Here is a 13,031-nt window from a genome sequence, read left to right as displayed (position 1 = left end):
ATCAAAAACACCATTGCAATTATCTTTGGAAGCTCTCAAATATGAATAATTTTCCCTGTTTTTGCAATATTTTTCACTGATGCTTAGCTTCTATTGGTTGTATCGTAATGTTATATAGATTAAAGCCTTCTTCGACAAATGGACTATCCAACACAGAAATAATTTTTCAATTCGAACCAGTAGTTCCTGAGATTAGAGTTTCGAACAAACAAACAAACTCTTCAGCTTTATAATATTACTGTAGATCACAGGGCAATAAAAAATACAATGACAGTTGTAATAAATATATTTAATTGCATTTTTTTAAACAAAAAAATATGGCTGCTCTTAAAATTAGCACTTAAAATATAGAAGCTACCCGTATTAGTAAAGTTTTACATTGTTAGTTGTATAAAATATACTAAGCTTGAATTAAGGTGGAATATAGAAGAATAATCCTATTTCACCAAGACATAAAGTTGAAAATTGATTATTTTTATGTAATTATAAATATTTTTTATGAATAGTCAACAAACTGATGACCTACCTGTTTTAATTTAAGTAATCAGCATGATGGACTAATAATATACCACTCTTGCATTGCCATTAAGGACTATGTCATGCCTCTTATCCTGTAATTTGACTGCCAAATCTACAACCAAAACACAGCACATCACATTATCATGTGACAACCGTAATACCACTCATACATTGTCATTCGAGAGGACTTAGATGCCCATGCCACTTATCCTGTAATTTTACTGCCTAACCTGCAAACTACATCTGAAACGTGTCTTACAAAGCAAGCATAGAAATAAGTGAGAATGAGGGTGAAAGTACTAGGAGTTAATGTCCATTAGAATTTACCCACAGTACAAGAAGAGCTTGCTAGCACATACTCCAAATACAAGACTCGGCTGAGTGTCTAATGAACTAGCTCAGAGGTTACTGACAACCCCCCAAAAAATATATGCACATAAATGCATAATAATATATAATAATAATAATTTCACTTTGTTTCTCTGGGAAGTTTTTAGTTTTTATCAAAGATTCTACCTAGATTTTAGCTTAGTATACAGTATACAATTAAGTCTGTATGATTTTTTGTAAATAACAATTAATAATGTTGTAATTACTCTAATTAAAACAATGTGTTATTACATATTAGAAGCTATGTTGCCAACTGATACTAAAATATATATATTTTAGACCATAAAAAACCATAAAAAATAGTATCCATCAAGAAACTAATTGTAACAATCAGAGCTGAAATGGTTTGTTAAATCACTAGAACGCATAGACAATTTTATAAACACTTTGGATGTCAAGATGTTAATATGATAAAGAAAATATTTTTTTAAATTGTCATACTAGCGTTCCACCCTGGCTTCGCACGGGTGCATGTAAATCTTTTAGTGTGGATTTTGTATACTATAATATGCAGTATATACTATAATATGCTGTATTATACATTTATTTATTAATATAAAACTTCCTCTTGACTGACTTTGTCTATTGCCGAAAGCTGCATTAAAGTTGGCAACTTTGTTTTATATTATAAAAAAGTAAAGAAGTCTAATATGAAATTAGAAGATATTCTAATCACAATTTCCATTATTTGATATTTAAAACTTTACTTAATGTAAAAATGCCATTCTACAGAATGGTTTGATGATAAAATAAATATAATAAATTATGTTTCTATTTCTTCTCAATATGGAGCAACAAAATAATATAAAGTAAAAACTAAAATTACTGCACTTGCATTAGATGTTACATTTTTTAAGCTATTATATTTTAATTTTAATAAAAACACATTAATATAAGCTCTTACACTTAAATCTAAAGGTAACTTAATAGTAATATTTAACTTTATTAATACTTAAATTGGAAGCTTTGAAATGTGGTGTCAGAGAAGGATGGAAAGAATTAGCTGGAACGATAAAGAAATGAACAAACACAGGGTGAAAGAAAAAAGGCAGATAATGAATATTATAGAAAAAGGAAGAGGGAAAACTTTAGGACACTTGATACAACGCGATGAATTTATAGAAGTTATTATTGAGGGAAAGAGGGAGAGAGAAAGACACAGCTACATCAACCAAATTAAAGACAGAATTGTAGTCTTGATGTATAAATGTTTAAAGAGCATGATGGAAGTTCGTGGAAAGTGGCAAAAGCTCCACCGACAAGAGTGGCTCTTAAATTATGAATGAATACTTAAACATAACTTATAATCACAAAAGCTCAATTATTTTTGTTCAAATAAATATTCCGAAAGACTTATTAATATTTATCTTATACTTTATTAATATTGCTAGAAATTTGGAAGGATTAAATTCGTATTCTAAATGGCTGCCAAGTCAGAAATTTAATTATGGAATCATTTATCTATTTCATAAACTTAAAACCTTCGTCTTGAATTTCATTTCAAATATGGAACCGTTGTTAATCTAAAAAACGATTATTTATTCATGATCTTCAACCATGAACTTTAGTAACCGTTATTTTTTATTCTAATTTGAATATGGAATTTAAAAATGTTATGTGGTTTATTGACTATATTCAATTTTGAATTTTTAAAATGGAATAGTGTATGGTTGACCAGCCATTAACTTAATTTAGAAAACGTTATTTTTTATTCATAATATTCGTAATTTATTTTCCACTTCGATTTTTAAATATGGAATGATTTGTGGTAATTTCTAACTTATATTTCTTGGTGATGTTGCATATGAGGGTAGTTCTCTTGATTTCCGCTGTCTCTTCACACACCAGTAGATAAGATATATAATAAATGCAATTATTGCTATCGCCAACAATACACTGAGCACGATGGCTGCTATTGCAGCTGGTGTGAAATAATCTGAAAAAATATATAACTTTAATGCATGCAATACAGAGGTAAAAGTACATATGGTACCCTTAAAACCTAGTGGCTAAATCGAATAAAATCAAAATATCTTTAATCACGTAGGTTTATTACAGACTTATGATATGGCAAAATCTACCGTCATTTCGGTAGTGCATTCGAGCAGAGAAGAACTGACAAGAAACTCTTATTATTTTTCAATGAGCTTGTATATGTTTACAAAAATACAGATATTTTTAAATTAAAATTTGAGAGAATAGAGATTTGTAATTTTGTCAAAAGGAAATAGTCTAATCAGTGGCAGTAAGCAGGATAAGCAGCACCCGTTCACGAGTATGACAAAAAACCACTTACTCGATATATCGATGACGTAGCTGTTGGAGTTGCCGAACGAATCGACAGCAGTCACCATGACTCTTGGGGCGCAGCAAGTCGATCTATAGGTGGCAATGACTTCTTCACGGGAACCCGCTATGAAGTTACTGTCGTACATTAATCCGAGAGGGGACGATGACAGCCGAAGTAATCCTGCAAAACAATGTAAAATCACACTTAAATTATTTGTATAACTGATGATAAAAAGCAATTCACAAAATTGTGAAGTATGTGGTACAATAGAGTATGTATATCATTTGCTGATGCAGTGTGTCAGGAACGAGAGTCTACGAAATAGAATAACATCCAGAAAGTAGGATAAATAAATTGGATGTTGGTGCCTTCAGACAGTGCGGCTAAGTTTGTAATTGCGGCAATTTGTTCACTGGTGAGGTAATGGAGTAATTAGGTTTAGGGTACAATGGGACTGGCATGTAATTTTAGATTGTACAAGTCTCTAAATTTTAAAAGAAATAAAATAAAACTTAGTGCATGCGACCTTTAACGTGTTAAAGAGCCCAATGCTGCAGTCTCGCGAGAAAGCCCCGGATTTATTATTGTTGTGATGAGAAAGCTTTCCGAATGAATGGTACTTTAAAAAAAATAAGAAATGACCATTTAAATGTGCTTAAATATAAGTTTATTTGACGAAGAATTTTCTATATTGTTCTATTCGGTCTAGGGCTTTAGCTACCGGTTTACGTCCTATGGTCGTGGGTTCGATATTCAATTTAAACATTTGTATTCATGTGTATGATTGTTTGTATCGGGCTGGGTATTTTCTATGGTATGTAATATGTATGTATTTACGAAAAAAAATCTATGTATTTGTAACAGTTGTCTAGTACCCATAATACAAGCTTTAACTAGCTTAACTTGGGTCTAGATGGCGCTGTGTGAATTGTCTTGAGATTACTATTACTACTATAATATACAATAAAGAGATGCGGTTCTCCTCACATACATTTCTATATGTATACTGAGTGAGTTTAACCAATATTCTATAAAAAATATATAAAGATCTTTTATAACGATATATTTAGAGCAGATTTTGTAACGCGTATAGATTTTTGATGCTCCGCCATAATGAGAGGGTGTAGTGGTTTGGGTGGAGGAAGGATTTCATTTGCTCGATCTACTTGAATTGAATAAATAAAATTAGTGTTCTAAATAATGCATTATCTGAATTATTTGTCAATTTATAATTACGTTATCTATCATCTTCTATCCAGCTTGGCACGCGTGCATACTAATATGGTATAGTGTAGAGCAATTAATAAGTTATTTAACATATCCTGCAGTATAGACATACTACAGGATATCTATTATAACAATAATCAGTAATAAAAATGACGTATTTTGGACATTAATATCTAAATTACCGTTTGAGATATGTTTATGAAATTTGGAACACATTTATTCGCAAGTCTCAATATATGAACCAAATTTGACAGGTTTATGTGAAAGAGTTTTTGAGTTATGCGGGGGTCAAAAGTGGCTCCAAATGATTCGTGTAAAACTGCACACGGTGCTGCTCGACAGTTCTCTTACTTGAACTTGGCTTTGACATGCTCCCGCGTGTCTAGATTTACACCTAATTTGTCATGAACGCGTATTAATTTTTGATGCTCCGTCTTTGCTTTGGGTGGAGGAAAAAATTCATTTGCTCGTCAGTCTATCTTCTAATATATCTGTTTTAATGAAATACTGCTAAAACCAGCCTTTCTTATAACAGAATTCTAATAAGTAATAGTCATAATTTCGATACTTGTTTGAAATCCATTTTAATGAAATACTACTAAAAGCAATTTTGATTTACTTAATACTTGTATTGAATAAATGGAATCGTGACTAAGTAATGCAATATCTGAATTATTTGCCAATTTATAATTATATTATCGATCTGCGCCAGCTTGGCACCGGTGTATAGTAATATGGGGTAGTGTAAAGCAATTAATAATGTCACTAGTTATTTAAGATATCTTTAGTATGTCTATACTACACCTTGTATTCAATATTCACAGCAGATGAACGCGTATGATGATTTTTGATGTTTATATTGAGAGGGTGTAGTGGTTGCCCGTCAGCCTATATTCTAATATATCCTTTTCAATGATATACTGCTAAAAGTAGTTTTGAATTACATGATATGTACAACATGTATAATTGTATACATTATTTACAGCAGATTTATTGATCCGCCTTTGCTTTGGATGGAGGAAAAATTTCATTTACCCGTCAGTATATCTTCTAATATATCCGTTTTAATGAAACACTGCTAAAAGCAGCCTTTCTTATAACAGAATTCTAATAAGTAATAGTCATAATTTCGAGACCTGTTTGAAATTAATGGGGGATCAATAGGCGTAGCTGCCGTACGTACCCGCATTAAAAAGCATATGTCCTTTCTCAGGGTCTAGACTGCCTGCACACAAAATTTCATTTAAATCGGTTCAGTAGTTTTGACGTAAACGAGACAGACAGATAGACTGAGAAAGTTACACTTTCGCATTTGTAATATCAGTAAGGATTAAGTATTAAATATTAATTATCAGTAGTCTAGTACCCATAACACAAACTCTGCTTAACGTGGACCTAGATGTAACTGTGTTAATTGTCCTGAGATTATTACTATTATAATAATATTAATAATAATCACAGGACAATTCACACAGTACCATCTAGACCCAAGTGAAGCTAGTTAAAGCTAGTGTTGTGGGTACTAGGTAACTGATACAAATACATAGATATTTTTCCGTAAATACATTTATAATATACATAGAAAACACCCAGAGCGATACAAACAATCATACTCATGAATACAAATGTTTGTGCAGTACGAGGAATCGAACCCGCGACCATTGGAAGTAAGGTGCTAAACTGCTACACCACCGAGGCCGTCACGTTAGGTAAATATACAATGAAAGACTTACCACCAATAGAGTCCCTTGCGATGACACTCGCTGACCAAACATGCTGGGCGCAGTCATCTCCCATGCGTTGGTAGCAGGTGCCTTGGAAGTTGTGCCGCAACTCAGGAGCCCACGTGTCTATCGTTGCCTCGCCTGAATTTACCACGTAGACGTACGCCGATATTGACACCTCTTCTTGCCCTGCTGACCATAATGTACAGGGTCCATTATTGGTTGGTTAAAAGTTACGGATTAAAAATATACCCCATAAACTTAATTGAAACTAAAGTTTTGTTAGTTACATTTGTATTGAAACAGATTTGCTTTAATAAGCTGGTGATGATTTTAAGTCAGATCATTCTGACTTAACTCTTGGCACGTTTTTTATATTATATTATACATTAAATTTATCAATATCGTAAACTACTGCTGCCTCGAACTAGAATGCTAAAATTTTCCCGCGTTTTCCAATAAGGGGACAATTTTGCGTCCCAGAGTTCATTTCGGGGATACCGGGTCTCGTAATTATAAAAAGGGACAGTCCCGTTAAAAACGGGACGTCTGGTCACGTTAGGTATATTTAATCACGCGCGGTTTGGTCGCCGAATAGTCAACACTGGCTTTCATGCTATGCAATGTCTGATGATGCCTCGTTCAGAGGCGAAAAACGTGTCGCAACGTGTGGCATTTTCTACTAGTCAACCATTGGTGGTGCACAGACTAATTATTGGCGGTGCAAATATAATTAATGATGAACAAAAAGTAACCCAGCTGACAACCCCGGACAGATTGTCCTGGCGCCTCAAAATTTGGAGAGCCAAACCTGCATAAAGTGGGACAGTGCTAAGAGGAAGAAGAAGATAAACAATAAGCAATAAAATATAAACAAAACGATAAACATAATATTCACATATAACCTAAGGGATGCAATAATATATTACATAATGAAATTTGGCATTGCTTACCGTAAGCCGTAAAGGTGACGAGATCTCGTGCTCCGGGTTGCGCCGATGCTGTAATTGTTAGACTTACAATGACGTTGACTGTTTGACCAGACTGTATTGTTTGTCTGAAAATGAAATATGGATTACCTTTTTATTCATATACTGGCCGATCAAGCCGAACAAATCAAATCGTCAATCAATGAGCAAGAGGAAGAGGATTTTTAGTAATGTGCAGGGGCAGATCTGCCTAAGGACTTTTTGGGCTCCATCCAACCCCGTGGATACAAAGGGCGCCCAGACCCCACTGAAAACCACAGGCGATATTTAGAATCTAACATATCAAAAAACCTACCATGAGGTTTACAACTCTGAGATCAATCAATACATGTATAACTTTTGAATGGAACAGGGTCAATTCCCCGTCCCTTGATTTTGATGATGTATTTTTTCAGTTAAGTAATATAATTAGGTAGGCCGCTAGTATAATAGCTTTAGCCCAGGGCCCAACAAATTCTCGATACACTCCTGGTCCATGTCCATATACCAAGTCCGGTTCACACTTGTTTGTATCAGTTGTCTTTTTTTATGCTACGATGGTGACAAATAAATATACGGTCCATCTGATGGTAAACGGTTACAGTAGCTTATGGATGCCTGAAACACCAGGGGTGTCACGTGTGCGTTGCCAACCCTTAAGAAACCCAGATTCCAGAGATTCCAGGGTTTTCATGTTCCCTGTTGATGCCGAGCAATGCGATGATAAAAGGTAACTGTAGGCATCATGTCGAACAATTCTACTCTAGTAACAAGCTCTGGTTAGCTAGGGACTAGATAACGCTGTATAAGTTGTTCAGGGATATTATTATTATTACACCAATCCGTTACAATCTCTATTGACTTGCCATTGTTCAACGAGACATGTAAAGTAATGTGAAACAAGAAATTTTAAAATATTTAATACTTACGATGAAGGATTGATGCCCGTTAAAAATCTCAGTTCTCCAACGGCACCGAAACGAAACGATACCGATTGTGGACGATGGTTTGTGACTTCGAAATGTAACTGAAATGGTATTATCGTTACAAATATTATTGACTCGTTATTTAAATTATTTGCCATCGGGATTGGTAAATGGATAAGTTTGATCTTAAGACTTTATCTTTTTCTATTTGATGCCATCAAAGACTGCAATTATAACTACATCACACCAATTTCATTAGTTAAGTCACAGATAGTGTGCCCAACGTTATAATAGTTTTAATTTCGTGTTTTGCATCTGTAATTATAATGTTCTGTCACAAAATCTAATACCACTCCCAGGAGAGTGCAAGCGTTTAAATTTATTGTCGTTAAATTTTATTTTTAAAATGGAACTCGATTTTCGTTATTAATGTTTTCGCAACTTGTGAAGAATTTTACCTGTAAATTATCACCGGGAGCACCGTAAAGTCTGGTGCTGAGTCCGATTTGTACAGTTGTTAAAAGTGCACCACCTTGGTTGACCACCTGCAAAGCATTGTTATTTAAGTTTTGGCAATCAAGAAAATCTGGAATAGGATTTCGAAACACAGCTAAGTGAAGGGAGCTGGAGCAGGCTTATGCCAAAAGGTACATCGAGTTGCGCGACATTTTGTAAACTACAGTATGTACCCTAACTTTGGGAAAAAAGGCTTTATTATTAAAATGAAGCAGTTATGGAAGTATTTTGAATGATTTGCTTTCATTAATTCTGACTCTCATTATGTTTAATATCTCCAAAGAGAATAATTAAGAAAAAAAATGTTAAGACTATATTCTCTGTCTGTTTGTAGGAACTAGTTAATGAAATCTATATTATATCTATATATAGATAATGCCATACCAATTAGTATGTGCGTCTATCCGAGATCTATGGAAAGAAGAATAATAATATCTACAAATTAGTTACGTACAAAAAAAAATACGATTTATATTATAATAAGTTTTATGCATGTTTTTGATGGTATGCTTTAAAAAAGCGTAACTTACTTGTGACATAGCTCTACTATAAGGTAGAATATTACTGTCATTGTATCTTAGTCTCTGATTGTATATCCTAGAGTTGAATTCCTCAGCAATTTCGAGATCGTTTCTAGAATCAGGGAACACTATAGATGCAGATCTTCCAGTACGTTCAGGTGATTTGCTTAAGGGTCCAGCGAGGCGAACGAACGGATCTCCTGAAAGTTAAAGATCTTGTTAGTTAAAGTTAAAGATCTAGCCTGCATAGTGTTTAGCAGTGAGTGGGCAATGGTCATATGGTACAAACCAAGTAAGAACATAATCTTTTCAGTAAATTCAATAGCTGGTAGTTCAAACATCCGTGGGATAAACTCTTAAGAGTCGTATCTGATGTACAAAGTTTGTCTTAAGCAATAAGTTTTCAGATTACCTTGCAAGTCTCTTCCCACAATCTTAGCGTACACTTTTGATCCCTTCACAGTAGGTAGATCCACTTCAGCGACAACTTCCGTGATGGGAACGTGTATGTTTTCACCATTGTTGTCTGTAGACATCGGTTGGTAACTGCGGAAAAGATAAAGATTTTTACGTCAAGATACGGCGTAAAATCTAAAATGGTCTTCTTCCGCATTTTCTTCTTTCATTGAGGGCATTGTTCATTCAGAGCAGTTATTAAGACAGTCAGCTATGCTCTTTCCATTAGCGATCTGGTAGACCTCTTGTAGTAAGTACATTTGCGCTAAGCAAAGAAAGAAGTGTTCCTTCATTCATTACTTGGTTTACCTAATATTATAACTTATTTCATATAGGTAGGTACCTTTGCGTAGGATATTTCTTTATTTCTCAGCTACGATATCGTGTTCTTTGCTATGTTTTGTCTAAATGAGATTGAAATTTACTCCTCTACTATAACGAATGAGTTTTCTATATTTTCTTTATTATAGTTTCAAATACATTGTGTAAGTTGATTAGAAACATTGTATGTATGTTATATATCCATACTGTCAACTTCACCAGACTATTGACAACTTTGTGTAGTCTCTCTTTGACCTCTGATAACATTTCTCCTCCTCTTTCTTTCTAACAATCAGTAAATCATGAGTTCATGACATGTTATGTTAGTATTCATGATAATGAATACGGATAATACATTATTATTCCTTGATCTTTTCGGGTCGTAAGGTCTACTTACATTCATCTGATATTACCTCTATATTCATAGAATACATATACATACTATAGTGACTCCAGGTTAAAAGACGCATTTTGACAATTGCTAAATAGGTGCGTAAAAATATTGTTATCTCTCTTTTATGTATCATAGAATTATAGTTTTCTCAAAAGGCTGAATTGTGTAATGATAATATGTGCCAAAATATGTGTCCAGGGTTTTTATAATTATTATATTTATTCATAGAACACCTCTTATGCCACCATGTGATTGATGTGCATGACCAAGTGATTGTTTTAAATTAGTTATATCCAGTTGTGCTGCTGCTTTAGAAATACTGACAAGAAATCTGCCAGGAACTAATGTACCGCTTACTTAGAAACTGAATTAACTCAGATATTATACATTTTGTAAATTAGACCTTGAAGCAAAATCATAAAGTCGATTTCAGAAATAGTTTATATTTTGAGTTAATGCAGTTTATGATTAAGTGTGCGAAATTATTTATGTCATTCAATTGGTCAAAACTCTAGGTATTATCTCTAGTATATTAAGATGAGTGATATTATCAATGAGATATAGTACTACAGGTTAAGAGTCTTTGCTATTAGAGCAGGATAGATATACTCCTAAGTAATAATTATAAGATGTTTGTACTCACGTAAACGGCAACTTGGCGAGTTCAGTTCCATACTCGTCGATTAATAGTGAGTCCCTGATGCTAGCCACTGGTCCTGATATCCGAAGCTTCAGCATGTCTGCAAAAGGCAGACAATTTATTATATAGACAGATATTTTTTTTATTCTCAAAAACGTATACATGAGGTATAGATAAATAAATCTACAAATAGAAGAAATGTAGGTGATTCTATATAATTAACGAGTTTCCAATTTTGTGTACAGTCAGGTCAGGTTTCTTAAGGGTCAGCGACACCCTTGGGGTTTCAGGCGTTTATGGTTACCGTAGCCTATAAACGCCTGAAACCCCAAGGGTGGGCCGAATGGTTGTTTTGCCACCATCGTAGTATAAAAAAGCATAATGATAGGAGCTTATCACAATAGGTAGACATGCTCGTTATAAAGTTCAAACTTGTAGCGGCGTGTGGCTCTTTTCTGATGTAAAGCTATATTACTTATTCTAAAGTTTCATTAAAATCCGTTCGGTAGTTTTTGGGTGAAAGAGTAACAAATATCCATCAATCCAATTCTCCATTCGCACTCCCAAACTTCCGGCTTTTAATAGTACATCAACCTGGTTTAACATAAAATAATTTAAAATCATTACGTTTTTGAAGTCAGTAAAATATCTAGAACCCATAACACATGGTTTGTTTAGCGATGGCGCTGAGAGTAACCAAATTAAATCAAATAAATAAAAAATCATTTATTAATTTAGGATATGTTATCCGTTTATGAATGGCAAATTTTTTGGTGTAATATTTTTCTCGATGTGAATTGTTCAGGATTATTATTATTGGTGTAACTTGAAAGCATTTAGAATGTTTAGAACAGGAATGTTGGAATGCTCCGTAACTGTAACCGAATCCGATATTTGGGATAGTATCGGATAGGGGCGGAGCCTAATTGAGACACTTTATGTAACCATTTTATTATCTATTTGTATTTTACTTTGAAATAACTTAAAAAAATAATATCCGTAACCGAAGTTCGGTTACGGATATTATTTTTTTAAGTTATATTATTATATTATTATTTAGTTATATTATTTTTTTAAGTTGTATCCGAAACTAACTAATAATTTTTATATACAAATATAAGTAACTATACAGACATTCTTATTGTTTATTAATTGGTATCCTAGACAATAATGAATGGTCTATGACAAATTTCATATCTGTATCCGGTATAATAGTAATTCCTATATCCGAAACATATCCGTATCCAAAATTTCATATCTATAACATCCCTAGTTCAGAACGCTCACGTTTTTGAAGTCAGTAAACAACGTACAATTTGTATGGTCGTTCTACAATGTTATCACTAGTCTATGGTCATATAGTGGCGTCGTGTCTCTGGCTGCGATAACCCTCGGCCTGATGCACGTCATGTTTCCTTATTTACGTTAATTGATGACGAAACAGTTTGTTTTTTACTATACACAAGACGTCAAGAGTATCTTGACTGTTTGTCCAACACATACATGTGTATTTTATGTATATGTATATATATATTATATTTTTTTAATATATATATATAAACACCTCTTTGGGCACTTTGTTGATCACGCCACAACCTAAACACTTGCTGATTCCACCTTTTGCACTGAATAACTTGACCTCTATCGCGTATATCTCAGGCGGTATGGCAACGTCGCATTCTATTTTGCGATGCGGCCATATATATTCGTCGATAGTACGATATACTCGACACTTTTTTTACTAATAATTCGTGACTGAATGGCTCCGAACGGCTAAATTTTTGGTATACACAAAGACTTTTTGGCTCTGAATATATTCCAAAAATCAATTAATTATGTTGATCACTTTATATACTCGTCCTTACTGCGATACTTATTTTCATCCGAATATATATAGATACCGTAACGGTCTATCAATTATGACTTTATTAATTTACTAATGTAGATATTTTATATTCGCAATGCTCCATACATGCAAGCTCCAGCAACGGTGGAGGCAGGGTCCCCCCTGCACCGTACACCGCACCCCGCGCACACAAACAAATTAGATATTTTTTGAATACACAAAGACTTTTTGGCTCTGTATATATATTTCAAAAATCAGTTAATTGTGTTGATCACTTTATATACTGGTCCTTA

At 33.6% G+C, this 13,031-nt stretch overlaps 1 protein-coding gene across 1 annotated transcript in view; it reads right to left on the bottom strand.

The window, feature by feature from the left end:
- Nucleotides 1-1,431: 1,431 nt before the first annotated feature.
- Nucleotides 1,432-13,031, bottom strand: part of LOC131845338 (uncharacterized) — a gene marked incomplete at its 5' end in the record, with an annotated part of 32,325 nt that continues 20,725 nt past the window's right edge. The window contains 9 exons of the mRNA XM_059194388.1: nucleotides 1,432-2,845; nucleotides 3,206-3,379; nucleotides 6,160-6,339; nucleotides 7,104-7,207; nucleotides 8,048-8,145; nucleotides 8,503-8,589; nucleotides 9,091-9,281; nucleotides 9,494-9,627; nucleotides 10,896-10,992. Of these exons, the coding sequence (XP_059050371.1) occupies nucleotides 2,685-2,845; nucleotides 3,206-3,379; nucleotides 6,160-6,339; nucleotides 7,104-7,207; nucleotides 8,048-8,145; nucleotides 8,503-8,589; nucleotides 9,091-9,281; nucleotides 9,494-9,627; nucleotides 10,896-10,992 (1,226 nt within the window). The remainder of the gene's footprint in view (nucleotides 2,846-3,205; nucleotides 3,380-6,159; nucleotides 6,340-7,103; nucleotides 7,208-8,047; nucleotides 8,146-8,502; nucleotides 8,590-9,090; nucleotides 9,282-9,493; nucleotides 9,628-10,895; nucleotides 10,993-13,031) is intronic.

Source organism: Achroia grisella, unplaced genomic scaffold (genome assembly GCF_030625045.1).
Source record: "Achroia grisella isolate CSIRO2021 unplaced genomic scaffold, CSIRO_AGI_Agris_v1 utg461, whole genome shotgun sequence".
NCBI classification, from domain to species: domain Eukaryota; kingdom Metazoa; phylum Arthropoda; class Insecta; order Lepidoptera; family Pyralidae; genus Achroia; species Achroia grisella.
This window is presented reverse-complemented; position numbering and strand designations above follow the sequence as displayed.